The sequence below is a fragment of the Miniopterus schreibersii genome, assembly GCF_964146895.1.
Source record: "Miniopterus schreibersii genome assembly, chromosome: 7".
Taxonomy (NCBI): Eukaryota; Metazoa; Chordata; class Mammalia; order Chiroptera; family Miniopteridae; genus Miniopterus; species Miniopterus schreibersii.
In genome coordinates, this window is record NC_138108.1 from 23,442,738 (window position 1) to 23,457,685 (window position 14,948).

At 44.4% G+C, this 14,948-nt stretch overlaps 1 protein-coding gene across 1 annotated transcript in view; it reads right to left on the reverse strand.

Moving 5' to 3' along the window:
* AOX1 (aldehyde oxidase 1) overlaps window positions 1-14,948 on the reverse strand; it is a 58,823-nt gene that overhangs the window by 4,905 nt on the left and 38,970 nt on the right. Inside the window, exons 23-31 of the mRNA XM_081141924.1 lie at window positions 14,673-14,760; window positions 13,914-14,000; window positions 12,917-13,108; window positions 10,984-11,211; window positions 6,215-6,310; window positions 4,258-4,386; window positions 3,504-3,578; window positions 1,549-1,601; window positions 283-397 (exon numbers count right to left, since the gene is read on the reverse strand). Coding sequence (XP_080998050.1) covers window positions 283-397; window positions 1,549-1,601; window positions 3,504-3,578; window positions 4,258-4,386; window positions 6,215-6,310; window positions 10,984-11,211; window positions 12,917-13,108; window positions 13,914-14,000; window positions 14,673-14,760 — 1,063 coding nt within the window. The remainder of the gene's footprint in view (window positions 1-282; window positions 398-1,548; window positions 1,602-3,503; window positions 3,579-4,257; window positions 4,387-6,214; window positions 6,311-10,983; window positions 11,212-12,916; window positions 13,109-13,913; window positions 14,001-14,672; window positions 14,761-14,948) is intronic.

The following is a 14,948-nucleotide window of genomic DNA, read 5'->3' on the forward strand; positions in this document are numbered from 1 at the left end:
TGTCTACATGGAAGCCCCTTAGGCTGTGTTTCTTCCTTGAAGTGGTTTTTTTCCTTGTTCTATTTAAAAGGACCAGGGAAACAAAGAAGAGAGGCCACTGGTTGTTTTCCATGGAAGCAACCATAGCACCAAGGCAATTGCTGAGCTTCTATTTTCTTCTGGTAACACAGCGAAATTATCTTTAGGCCAAATACATGGTGCTTCCGTGGTGCTGGATGGATGGGATATATGGAGCTGAGGTGCATCCAGGGTGCAGCCTGAAGACCTCCCAGGGGTACTGACCTTATGAGCCCCCGTCAGGCAGTCTATTTCAACCTCGGAACAGGCGGCTCCGCAAACAAAGTATTCGAAAGGATGGCCTTCGCCCGTCTCCCAGTTCATGTGTGACTCGTAACCCCTGGAGAAAGAGAATTGAGGAGCGTGTTATTGGGGGCACTGCAAACCCGGGGAGTAGACCTGTACAGCAATGTGCCAGCACACAGTGCATGCGATAAATGTGTTGAATACATCAGTATTTCCTTCTTCCTTATTAAACTTGTTTTGCCTGATACAAATGTCCAGTTGCTCCCTACCAATGACTCCTTATGCCTGGAAGTTAACTGCTGACAGTAGGATTATCCATCCTATTGCTTTGGGCTAATATTGGCTCATATAACCCTACTGTAATCAGATTGGGGAATTCCACCCGCTTTTTACACAAAATGCTACTTCAAAGGTTCACACTGACCTGTTTATTTGTCTTTCTGACTCCAGGGTTCAGCCTCCTGGGTGAGGGATCAGGCCCCTAGGCTACCTCTCTCCTGCTTTGAGACTCAGACCTCCCACCATCAACTCATCTTTAAAGACACCAAATGTATGTCATTTAAGCAGCAGCCGGCAGCTTGCAGCACTTTCTACCCTTTTCTCCTCTGCGCCCCAGACTGGAGGTGGCCATTAAAAATGCTCCCAGTACTTATTCCTGATAGTCTGCCAGTGCCCTGGGACGCCCATTACAACTGGCAAAGCGCCTAAATCAGGCCAGCCTCTCTGTAGCACCCTGCTCTCTGATGGCTTTCACTCTCCATTTAAATAAGCAGATAAATTATTTTCCAAAGCATGTGAGTTCCAGTTGTTCCACATCTTGATAACACATAGTTATTGTCAAATTTCTGATCTTTTGCCAATCAGGAAAGTGTAAGTGATGTTTATCTTATTATGGGTTTGATTTTTTTACTTTTGTTTCTTAACTTAAGGGATACATTGAGTTTTCAACAAAGGTCAGCCACTGCTGTGGGTTCCTGTTAGCACCCGGCACTAGCCCCAGAGAACCCTCTAGAGCTATGCAGTATGATCCGAATCATCAATTCTGCTGTATTTTATTTTCATGCTTATTTTTCCCAACAACAGCCTTTCTGCACATTTGGATTAACAGCAGTGAAATGTTCTTTATAACAGTAGGTCACTAGAAGGTACAAAATCAGTTGGTGCCAAAACTGCAAACAGAAGTGAAACTCTTCCTCCAGATGCTACTGCTACTCGCCACAGCATGAGACAGAAGGGGCTGTTTACCTGAAGTATCCCGTAGCCGAGAGACTAATGCTTTCATTAAAAGCAGCCTGTGCCTGTGAAAGAAGGGTGTCACAACACAGTAAGGATGTTTAAAGTAAGAGTCACTTGAAATTTCAATTTTAACTTTAGTATGTGTTAAATAAAGTTATCGGTGGTAATAACTAGGAATAACCAACATTAGTTTATTCCTTTCAGCACTCTCCATCTCCACAGGCATTTGTGGTTCACTGCTTGTGGTCACAGCCCTTGTTCAATGCATTTCACTGTAGTAAACGATGCCTTGGTATGTTACACTTACAGCCTGGACTATGCTGGGCAGCACATGTTCTGCTTATAAAGACTTTCGCTCGGTCATCTGGAAAGACTAAGCCTATTAACACGGAACATTTCAGGAAACAATGGCGGTTGGATGTTTAATTTTAACATCATATATCTATAACAGTCCTAGGAGAGCGGTAATATTTTTGCTAAATTGTACCATTTAAAGCATAAGTTCTCCTGACTTTGCAGTGCACACAGTTGACTAATAGATGGAAAAATGGGGGTTGGATCCAAGTCCTCAAGTCTGAGAAAGAAAACATGAGAAGTGCAACCATTACAGAAGAAAGTGGACTGAATGGCAGCATTTCACGATGGTGGAGGGCTGATCCTCTGTTACTGCACCGCACCCCAGTGAGGTGGTGCTTCTCCAACCAGACTTCTCAGCCTTCCTGGGCCCAGGCAGCACAGGCAAGAGAGCAGAAATAAATATGCCCTGAAAGGACTGACAGCTCCCATAAATATGAATTATAGAATGAGTCCTAACTCTATGGAATGGAAGGAACCATTTCTAAGTAATACTTCCCAACTGTTATTTCCTCCAGACCAACACTCGTAATGTGACATTCTAGAACAGTCACCGTGGCACACACTCCAGCCTTTATTGATGTCCATTCCATAGCAGCTGGTGCTTTAGAACCTAGCACTCTGAAAAATTTCCTAGTTGACTTTAGAATGGGTGTTTTCTCTTCCAACTACATCATAAGTAGATCAAAGGAAGCAGTTGAATATTTCCATTCCATTTCAACTATTGATTGAATATACACCCAATGACTTGCTTTCCTATTTTTAAATAAGTATTTACATGTTTTATAGAAGGAGACATGGGAAGTGTTTTCTTCCCATTTTAGGAACAGTGGAACCCAAAGAAGGAGAAATACACAGATTTACAGCTATTATCTAGAAAATACCTAGGTTCCATAGCAAGAAACATTAATTAGTTCTTGCTGAAAATAAGGGTTCTGATAGGGAGTACACTGTAATAACATTGTAATAACTATGTATGGTGTCAGGCGGGTACTAGATTTATCTGTGTAATCACTTTGTAAGTTATATAATTGTCAATTCACTATGTTGTAAGACAAGTTTATACTATATGATTTCATTTTTATGAAATTGTAGACAAAGCAAATTGATCTCCAGTGACAGAAAGCAGATTGGTATGTTTGGGGATGGCGGGGTGGGCGTGGGAGTGAGGGAGAAGTGGGATGGACTATAAAGGAACACTAGGAATCTTTTGGGGATGATGGATATGTTCATTACCTTAACTCTAATGATGGTTGCATATATGCATACATATATCAAAACATCAAATTGCACACTTTAAGTATGTGTAGTTCATTGCATGTCAATTAGACCTCAGTAAAGATATTTAAAATAAAAAAGAATAAAACATTTTAAACGAGCTCCAGACAGACAAGCCATCCTCTCTAACAGAGGACTTTCCCGGGTGTTAGAGCTCTTCCATCATGTCGTGTGATAGGATTTCTACCTGCCGAGAGCCAGAGGGCCTCTACTTCTCCCTAGGTGACTGTAGCACCTGTTAAAGTGCTCTTCCTACTGCTATTCAGTTCACATGTATCTCTTTCACGTCCCCCCCTCTTTTTTTCTAACATAAAACACAAAGTGATTCTCACCCAGTCCTTCCAAGTGCCTCGAGGATTCTTGCTGATGATGGGTTCCAGGCGCTTTAGGAGAGTTTGACAAGCATCCTAGGGATTATTTTTTAGTTAAAATTATGATTATAACTTCATGCAAACACCGATACCAAAACCGCATGATATGTGCCATTATGGGCTTATTTAAGAGGCCCAAGGAACACAGAGAAGGAAGAGACCGATCCCATAAGAGGTGACCCAACAGGTTCCAGGGGGGTGGGTTGAAGTGCAACTGCCCAGGACGGGGGCCACGCGAAAGGGTCAGGACTTAACAGAAAAACTGTTGGCAAACCACCAACCACTGTTTTTAAACACAGCATGGTCAGATTTATTTCATGGGAAACTCACTCTGGCAGCATGAGACCAGAGTGAAAAGCAATGAAACTGGGTGGAGAGAGCCTGCACTGCCCCTGGCAGGAGCTGCAAGTCCGAACAGTGTAGCCCTGTCATCAGAACATGGCAGCAGAAATGTCTCTTTCCACGGAGGAATTTTAGCATAGAATCAAAAGGACTTGTTGCCCAGTGAGATGTCAGGAGTGAGCGAGAAGAGGTGACATGCCCAGCTCAGGAGAGCGCCAGGTGCCATCCCACTTAGAGCGGTGGAAGGGCTGCTTCCACTGAGAGGGTGTGGGAAGGACATAAGAGCTGGGTTAATTCTCAGCATCCTCGGAGTGCCACCACGTGTTGGTCCTGATGGGCTTAATGATTTGGACGCCACTGCAATGATTCTTACCTTTACTGCCATCCCATTGAGGTCTGCCACCAAAGAACCTCCAGACACATTTGTGTTGGGGACAGTTTCTGTGCTTGTTCCGCGCAGGTGGACATTGGACAGTGGCATCCTTAATTCATGACTGGCTACCTGGATTTTAGAAGAGAGGTGTTTTTTGTTTTCCAAATAGTTTGGTTAGTCACAGACCTGTGCATGTGCCCACATGGTAGCACCTGTGTGAAGCCCTGATGTGCCCAATGGGGACTAGCAGGCAGAACCACAAATTCTTCCAGCCGCAAAAAGTTCCTCTTCATGAAAACACTTAGCCAATCTGGACCCCAAGCCCCGAGCACATTTTTTTTCACTGTCTTATGTGCAACAGCATCAGGAAGAGAAAGCAAGGCCCACGCCAAGGAAGAAGTACTTTATGTCTTTGTCACCATGAAGTCAATACCTTTGAGGCCTCTCCTATGGTGCACTCAGCAATATTCTAGAAAAACCGACCTTAGAGAGGAGAGCCTTGCCCACATTTCTGGAGCTGCTGCAGGAAGAGGGCAGTTCTGAGAAAGAACACGGCCTCATTACAGCAGCAGGACCAGCGCGATCTCAGAAGGAGATGGGCTGGTGCCCTGGCCAACAAGGGACTTGGTTGGTGGCTTTGTTCCTCCTTTGGTTTTAGTGCTGGGGGGCAAAACCATATTACTAACTTCAGCTCATCCAAAATCCTCCCCTTTTTTGCAAGCAGTAGAGCTTGCTAGAATTTGTTCATAGCTGTGACAAGGACATCATATGGAGTCCTTCTATACCACTGACTTTCAGAAAATCATCTACACAAAACGCATAAGCTTAGACCTAAAGATCTAGTGGCCCAATAAAGAAAACACTGAGGTCTCACCCCCAAATGAGCAAAGATATGACTAGATAATTCTCAAGTGACTGATAACATGAAAGCAAAATATATTCTACATCTCTCTCATCAGAAAAATGCAAATTAAAGCAATAATGTGATATGATCATTCACCTGTTGATTTATCTAAGATTTTTAAACAACCCATAACATACAGTGTTGGTTAGTGGTGTAATGAGATGGCTACTTTCTGGAAAACAACTTAGTAATATGTGTCAAATGATTTAAGATACACTCTGTGACCAGTAATTCCATTTCTGAGAATTTATTCTAAGAAAATACCCATTGATTTGATCACAGGTTTATGTGAAAATATTCATTGAAATGTTCAACAATCGGGGAAGGTTAAATAAATTTCATATGCATCCCCATGCAGCCATTGCAAGTCATGAGTGCAAAGAATTTTTAATAACAGGAAGAAGGGCTCACTCTGTGGAAGGACAGGTGAAAAAACCAGGATACAACATTCAATAAACAGCATGTTGGTGATTTTTGGAAAAAGAAAAAAAAAGCCAAGATGGGAAATAACCCAAAGCAGTGATTATTGCTAATGATGGAATTGTGTAAGGTCTTCTAAAAAAGATTTATTTGCCTCTTACAAATGTTTCATAACCTGTATTATAGAAACAGTACCTAAAAATTAATCTAAAGTAAAAGAGCCAGGAGAAAACTGGTAAAGTTTGATTAGAAATACCAAATGTGATTTATATTATCAATTGTTTAGAGTCTTTACTATAAAAAAAAGCCAGAAATAATGCAGTACATCAGAATTTACATTTTTATTGCCCAGCAAGGTTTAAAATGGACAACTCACTTGTTCATATATCCAAAAGAAAGTGGCAAATAACCACATAGACTTGTTTAGCAATAAGACAAGCTGAGACTCTTCTGCCACATTCTTTTAAGAGGGTCAGTTACAAACTGGCTTGTTTACCCAGTTTCTGCTAATAGCTTAACAGTTTAAGTGGTCAAAGCTAGTTTCCTCTCCTTTTTATTTTGGAACAGAGTTTCTCTCTCATGCACATATCTATAAGCACACATCCAACTTCACCCAATTATTTGCATTCTTACCTGAATCATTTTAGTGTGAACCCCCTGCCCCATTTCAATTCCACCGTGAGTCACCAGCACAGACCCATCTAGATAGACGTGAACCAGGGCAGCAGCCTACGCAAAAAAGATACAGTTTCCATGACCTTTTTGACTCATATCATCATATGTCTTGTCAATTAAAACATTTTCCCTGGGAATGATCCCCTCCCTTCCATCTCCTGCCAAAATATACACACTTTTCCCATCACCCTGAGAGCACTGAACAAAGCCAGGGCAATGCTCGGGCACCTCATGATCACCCACAGGAGGCCAGATAGTTGCTGGACAGCTTTGAGTCTGGGGCAGGACTATGCTCCTTGAGCTGCGATTTCCTCATTGGGGCATTTGAGCTTACTGGTACTTTTCAAGGATCCCTGACATGGGTGGAGCAACAATTTAGGTTTGGGTTTGTTTCGAGGAGGTGGGGAGTCAGTTTTAAGATGCAAAGTTAACTGTAGATAGTTTGAGGAACAGGGAGAAGAATTATTTATGTGAACATAGAGTCTCACAGTTGTAGGTTGTTATAGATAAGCAAAAATGAAAATCCATGTAAGATGAAACAGACATTACTTTTTTCATTGCAAAGAGAGCTAAGCCCACTCTAATGCACCTTGGCACAGAATTACAGAGCTTTAGTTAAAAGAGAACTTGGAAGAAATCTTATCTAATGGTACAGCTTGCCATAGGGATCCAGAAGGAACCAAACTGCTAACAGAATTAAAGGCTGCTGCAATCAGAAACATCCAAAATCAAAGCTAAACATGTTTTACAATTAACAAGAATATGCCATCTTGCAAGTCTGCTCATGCTAAAACCAGGGGGTGTGGAGATATCTCAGGAAACTGTGGAAAACAAGGTGTCTTCTCTTCACTTTGGGGCCTCCAGTTTAAGAGCAATATTAAGAGCCTACAGTCTTAAGAAAAAGCTCCTAGTGCTGTGGCTCAGGAATGCCTACAAGGTAAACCTTTGTAGCTGCTCTGCTGGGAAGTACCAACCCCATGGGTGTGGTCTGGAGCTTCCAGGGGTCACTTAAAGCTCTATTAGTTGGGTTTTTTAACGTCTGATCTTCCATCCAGAATGGCATTAATTATCTAGGATTTGTAAGAGTCTTCAGGAAATTCTAGTAACAAGCTAACTTCCATTTAATAAAGCTAAAATCTTAGTAAGCCTTTATGACTCACTGAGATAACTTATAAACAACCCTGGTCATAAACCAAAGTCAATGGACTGCATGTCAATCAGCAGATGCATCCCAGGGAAAGGACTGTATTCCTGGATTGATTCTCTGACCACTAGAAGGACCTCCATAGCCACATGTGGGCCACAGGACACACTTGGAGAACTGCCTTTTTATTGATGTCCAAAAGTCCCCCTTACTCCAGCCAATGACAAGCAAAAGCTTCTGTCATTCCAAGTAAGACACTTTGACAGTGAAAATGGGCTCTATTTACCCGGTCCCAGGTGTAAACTAGGGATGTATTGGGAAAATAGCGACATGGGGATACCCTTTCTCCAAGGACAAAGGCACATACATTCACAGCCCAAGGGAGAATTTTAGAACCTTAAGAAAGCCATGTAGACATAATAATCACCCAAGGGTGTGTAGCAGAGTGTGTTTACTCTCTATTGACACATCACTCCTAGAAACTCCTGCCTTGTGCTCCTGGCCATTTATTTTCAAAACAATAAAGGTAAGGAGTGGCATTCTCTCCAGAGAGCTCAGAGCTGGCTGCCCTGGGGTCATGCATCGGATGCCAGCTGATGCCAGCTGCAGTGGCTGCTCCTGGGCTCCATTCTTTGGCACTTTGTACTCTGCTAGAATGTGAGCCCTCAAAAGGAAGAACCACAGTCTTAAGGCATCCCCTGGGAATGCAACATAGTATCTCACACCCAGTAAGTGCTCCATAAAAGTTTGATAAGTGAATTTGCCACAGCATAGCTTGTAGGCTCTGTGTTTGGTCTTCTTGGCTGAGCTAGCTTTTCAGAAGTTGAGACTGAAATTCACAGCTGACGCACGTGATTGAGTGACAGTTACAGTGGGCTGTGCATTTCTTACATCGTGTGACCCTGCTGGGAGCGGCACTCTGCCCGCGTGTCTGGGGCAGCATTTCTATCAGCGACTGCTGAGCCATTTGTTCCATGAACTGCTGCAATCTCCTCGGGCTGTTTAAAATGTCAAATTTGATTCAGTTAAATGGCACCACCGGATGGTTCATTGTTAGCACCACAAAGGATAATTCCACAAAGCTTCATCTACTAAAGCGGCACAACTGGAATGTTAGAACAGATGGCCCTACAATATAAACTGGGGACTTAGTCTGTGAAATTTAAATCTTTGATCAACCACTGCCGGTATTGGTGAGAAGCTTGCCTTGGTCCCACAGATTCCCAAATCTCTCGTCCATGCAAACATTTGAGCTCCTACCGAGCCAGTTCCATCCTGGGACACTGGGAAGACAGAGGTAATCAGATACTGTGTCCTTCGGAGTTCACGGTTAGGAATGAAATATAATGAGGTGAGGTATGTTTGCCCCCTTAGCTGTTGGGAGCACAGGGGCCACTTCAGCTCAGGAAGGCGACATGGAATAATAAGGCACATGGGACCTGTGTCCGACAGTCCTGAAGTCAAATCCTTGCTCTGTCACTCACTAGCTGGATGTCCTTGGGCAAGAGAGCGAACCTCTATGGGCTTCAGATTCTAAAATAGAATCACACCTGCCCAACAGATAGGGGTTCAGTCAAGTGGGAAATTACAAACCATCCAGCCTAGGGCCTTATGCACAGGAGGTGCTCAAATATTTCCAGTTCCAGCCTCTCTTTGGTTTCCCTCAGGGTAGCCTCTCAGCACATGGCATCCAGGAGGCGGCCTGGCTGGTCTCAAATGCTCGGATTCAGCCCTGGGTGAGTGTTTCACACGGGGACACTGGTCAGTGTGAGGGAGGCTGGGAGGGCGTGGTGGCCGGGGGCAGCTTCGCGGTGGCCTTGAGAATGAAGTTGTAGTGCTGGCTGCGGGCTGCTTTCTTCCCAGCTGAGCTGGATCCCACCTCGGTTCCCACCAAAGGGCCCGCGGAGGGGCAGCTCGGGGCAGCTGAGAAAGCACAGCTCTGGAGCCTCTCAGACCCCAGTTCTAGCCCCAGCCCCTCCTCTCACCCGCCCCGGGAGCTGGGCAAGTTCTCTAAGGTCTCTGAGCCTAAGATACCTTAGCTAAGGCTACGCATCTTACAGGTTGCCCTGAGGGTTGAACGTGGTAAAATCTAAAAGAACTCAGGAATCATCGTTATTTTTATTTAATCTACTTTTTGAGAAATTTCTGATGAGACTGACCTGGTCTACCGGAGGCCAGATGTTAAGTAATGGCCACCATTAGATAGAGGCCGCGGCCACGTCTGCCGCAGCGTAAAGCCCAGGGATCTTCATAGAACCCGTATCCCACGGAGCCTGTTCCCCGTGATCCCAGCCCGCCTGCTCTAGGACCACAGCCCAGCCGCCTCGCCAGCCGCCAGCGCATCGGGGGCCCCCAGCTGCGCGCCAGGGCTCCCCGCCACCATCCCTGTCCTGGTGGTGCTTCCCCCTCCCCTTACTTTTGAATAACCTTGTTTTTGCCTTTATCCCTCAACCACAGCCTCTTCACTGGGTAAACTGGGTGCAGATGCCTAAACAACTGTGCTGTTAACATCATCAAAGCAGGCAAGAGGTGCGCGGCTGCAATAAGGTCACCGCTTGGACTGTTACATGGCTCCTAGGAGCTAATCCAGCTACAATAAAACGGCACGAAACACTCTAATGGTTACATGGAAGCTGAGCCGGATGGGCAGGTGAACGGCGACACGGGAATGAGGGAAGGACCTTCCCACCGCTCGCGGCCTCCTCTGCTCCCTCGATGCCCCCTCCCAGCTCCACCCCCCTATCCCTGTCCTGTCACCACTCAGCTCACCTGCCACATCTTCACCATGAATTCTGCAAAGGGGAGTGACAATCATTTTGAGGGGTCTGCCTCTTATCCACATATATGTACTATAGGTACATATATATATATATGTGTGTGTGTGTGTAAGAGCACAGATAACAGGGGCCCCACATCACTACTGTGGAATGAGCTAGAAGAGAGCAGCCCTTCTCCAGCCGTTGGGGGTAAGTTCCTTTCAAGAAGGGGGAGGTGGTAATAGCAAGTGGCGTGTGGCAACCAAGCAGGGACTTCATTTAATCGATCAGAAGGATTAAACTATGAGAATAGATTTTCAGTCTTCCCCTTTGCACTTTTAATGGCTATGAAGTGAACAAATTTCCAGGATTATGTTTTAAAAATTCTTTAAATGATTTCCTTTTCTGGGTTTAGTTTACCCCAACCCACCAAAAAGGGGAGGGACACCAAGTGCCTTGCAGCTTCCTGTTTCTATTTCAAGGTCCAGAGACACAGAATCATAGGGGAGTTGAAAGAGGAGTCTTGGCAGTCATCGGTCACACCTTCTTACTTTATATTTGAGCAATCTGGGGCCCAGGGTGCATTGACTAAGCTGCTTAATGTCAGGGCCAGGAGTAGAAACCGGGTCTCCCAATTTCCCAGGAGGGATGCTTGTCACTAACCCTGGGGACTCAGGCAAAGAAGCTCTCCTGTCTCCTCTAGAGAAAGGTTAGTTTGAGCACAACTTTGGTGAAGCTTAGCAATCAGGTATTGCAACCATATGGCTAATTCACCTTAATGGAAAGTTTCCCAGACACCTTTTGATTTGTCAGTTTGGAGAACTGACCTGACCAGCAGCTTGTGAGCCAAGGCCGACAGGAAACTTCAGGGGGACCATGGCCAGCCCTTTCTTCTTCCAGTAATTCTCCGAGTTGAATTTTTCCACGGCCGCTTTCCTCAGGGAGTAGGAAGACATGGCCATACATTCTTCCCAACACTGGGTCAGGTTCTTGGCATTAAACTCTTGTTTGTAGGGTGTTAGATCAATTTCCTTGTACATGTTTATCATTCGGACCTAAAAACAAAAGAAGGTGAAAGGGGGGTGGGGGAACTTGGCAGACAGACTCCTCTGTCCACTGTCCTCCCAGTCAAAATTTGCTCATCCTGTGAGTCCCAGACTGAGTTCAACGTACACCCCGTTGAAGCCTTTCCCAATGCACTACAGTCTCTTCTGCTCAGAGCCTCTAGCCAATGTGAGCACTTCCATGTTTTCTATGCTGCTCTAAGTTCAAGGGAAGGCACCCTTTCCTTATGTTTCTTATATAACTCAGCCCAGTGCAGGTACACCATGGACTCTTTATACTGGATGTATTTGTAAATAGCTATTGAAAGGTAATCCTGAATTTAATTTCCAGACTACAAGATCTACAAGGTTCAGATGATACAGATGCTGTGGCAAGATAAGGTCATGTACTTCCAAATGGGAAATAGGAAAGTTTGTTTAAATATAATCCATAACCAGGATGAAGTACAAATGAAAATATTCCATCCCAGGATGTCTGAAGCAATGAGTAGAATTCTTCCTGAATTCCCAGAATTGGAGACTAAGACCCATAGCTGAGAACAAAAGGTCAAGTACTTCACATTCTCAGTTGAGAACACTCTGCAGTTGAGGCCAGTCATCTCCTCAAGCTGACAGGGGCCATTACACACATACAGTCTCCCCATCCCCCTAAAAAAATTCCCAGATCCTTATAAAACGATGACTGGAAGTTAGTGAGCTGTGCCATTTCGGGCGAGGCAGTGTTTTGAAGGGTGGCCACTGTTTCCTCCAACTTCCCCGGAGATGAAGGAAGGTCATTATCTGATTTCCTTCTCTAGCGCTGCCCAGTGTGACAGAGCACCTGGGAGAGAGGCTGTGGTGAGATGGCCAGGAAGGGAGGGGCAGGGATCCCCTACAAGTTCAAGAGACATGGAGAAGATGGCTCCTGCCTGTGGTCACAGATTCTCATGCTGGGGGGAAAAAATTAGATGGACTGAGGACAGGGGCTTTCTAAGGACTGCCGCAGCATGGGCAAGAGGCGTGGGCATCAGGGGTGCTGCGTGAGGGGCCAGCTGAAGGAGGCCACTGTAACGACTGAAGTGCCTGGAACTTGGTGACAGCTGCCTGAGATGCTAAGGAAGCAGGGGAAAGAAGGGTGTGACAGAGCTTGTCGGTAGCAGTTATGCCCCCAACCGATGGAGACTTCTCATTGAACAAGTTAGAATCCCATGCTCACTCTTCAATATCTTCTTGGCCCCAGGATTTCTTTTTTTACACTCTTGGTTAGAAAATGGTTGCAATAATACATCAGAAACATGATGTGTTTTAAAGGAGATTTCATTGTTGTACTAAAACGTCTGATAGAATTTTGGGCTTTATACCTGGAAGGTACAGTAGTGATCAACACTCTGAATTCCCCATTTTATAACCAAGAAAAATGAGGTGTATAGGAGTTATCTGTTTTGTTTTTAATTTTTATTTATTGTTGACAGTATTATAGATGTCTCTTCCCCTCCTCCCCCTTTGCCCTGTCCCCAGGATTTTTGAGGAGCAGCCTGAGTAAGACAAGGACCACGGAACGCTGGAGTCCCTGCTCTGCATTAACTAGAGAGTTGGGTTACCTGGGGCAAATCATTTAGCCCTATGCATCTCACATTCCTCAGCACGAATGATCCCCAGTGGCCCTCCCACCTCTAAAATTCGATATCTTTTGTACATGAGACTAATTTAGTGTTACCTTCTCAGGGGACAAACCACACTTGGTTGCCACTTCGGTGATGCAGGCTTCGGTGATCAGCCCTGCCTGCGGAAAGCCAAACCCACGCAAAGCCGTGTTGGATGGAAGGTTGGTTCTGCACACCCACCCTCGGCAACGCAGGTTGGGAAATTTGTAAGCATTATCCATCCTCAGAAGTCCAGTTTCTAACACCTAGGAAAATCCAGAGTTGATGTGATAAGACCCTTGTCCTTCTGCACCTATTTTACCATCCTGAGACCTCCAACCAAACCAGGCCAGAAACGACTGACCCCTCTCCATCACATCAAAAATGCTAAAATAGACCCATATCTCAATTTAAATGTATCTTTGCTATGAAATAATATTTAAGGATTTGAACAACTTTTCTTTTGAAATCATTTTTTATTTTGGGATTTTAGAGTGAATGCATTTTTTCTAGGTCTCAAACATTTCCAAAAGCCTGTGAAGCATTCATAGGCCTAACCACTGAATCTATAAAATGTAATGAATATAAATCATATCCTAGAAAAAAAATCTTTTGGCATTTGGTCTAATGCATTGGTTCTCAACTAGAGGCAATTTTGCCCTTTTTTACCCTGGGGCATTTGGCAATGACGAGACATTTTTGGTTGTTAAGACTGGAGGGTAGCTATGCCACTGAAATCTGCTGGATAGAGGCCAACAACGCTGCCAAACATCCTACAATACACGGGACAGCCGCCACAACAAAAAATTATCCAGTGCAAAATGTCAATAGAGTTGCAGTTGAAGTCTAATGCTTGCATCTGGGAAAAGGGCTGTAAGTATAGGAAACATGGCCAGACTTAGTCAAAATCTTTGGGTTCACTCTGGGGGCACCTGTAACATGTGGCTATCACCACAATGAAGGTCTTTATGCTTTCATTATTAGATATTATTTAGCTATTTAAAAAATTCAGAATTAAACCATTTTATGTAACACTTTTCAGAATGTAAACTTGCTCCTTAAAACACTTACGAGTAAGGATTCATCCAGGGAGAAGCCTCCGTTGCTATAATGCTGCATGTCTAGGGCCAGGATTCTGCCGTCATTCATGAACCCAATCTGGGGAAAGAGAATTGACCTTTGATATGAGTGCTGGGGGCCAAGACTCTCTAAGTGCTTTGTCACTTGTGAATCCTCTGTACATAGGCAAAGAGCTTCATGACACTGGATTTGGTAATGACTTGAAGGTTTCTAGTAGAAAGAGCCAAGTTGGAAGGAGGAAACAATCTAGAAGGACAGTGTGATGAGTTTGTGTAAGTTTTGGGGAGGAAGTGACAATAGGTCCTTCACTAATATGGGACTTTACTGAAAGGACTGGATTATAGCTTCAGGAGTCATCAGCATAGCAGAGATTAAAAATAGGAGAAAACAATGTTTGCTAATGAAGGGTGGTGTGAGGAATCATTCTGTTTTTACCTCTTTTGTATGTGGGAATAGTGTGATTATCAGATCTGCTTTCATGGGCCTATCTACTCATATGTTTTCCAGTTATTCACTCGGTAGCAGCCAGTACCAGCTAGCACTTTTCACAAATTGTCATCCTTGAGCTGAGCGGAGAAGCTTCATTTTACCGGCCAGTAATCAAGCAATTGGCACAAGGAATAGAAAGTTAAACGGAAGTACAGTTTGTTGATTTGCTGATTGTTATTTCCTATCATGCAGTGGTGCCCTCTGCATTTATGGAGTGTTATATTTACAACACGAATCCTCCCCCTCCCTTCCTCTGCTCACTTTGTACTTTCCAAGGTAAGGGTGGCGGCCTGCAGTTATTAACATGTCTTCTCCACGTTCCAGAATGCAGCGAACTGCACGACCGTGTCTAAAAAAAGCAAAAGAGGCAAACTCTTTTACCAAGTGGGTATTATCTGGAGTTTATGTCATTCCTAGTGGCATCCACACATCTTACAGAACAAAAGAACTACTCCCTGAGCCCTGGCTGTGCTGATTTCAAGCAGACACAGCGGCCTCCCCTTTCTTTGGGTCAGGGCACAATAGCTGCAATTCACT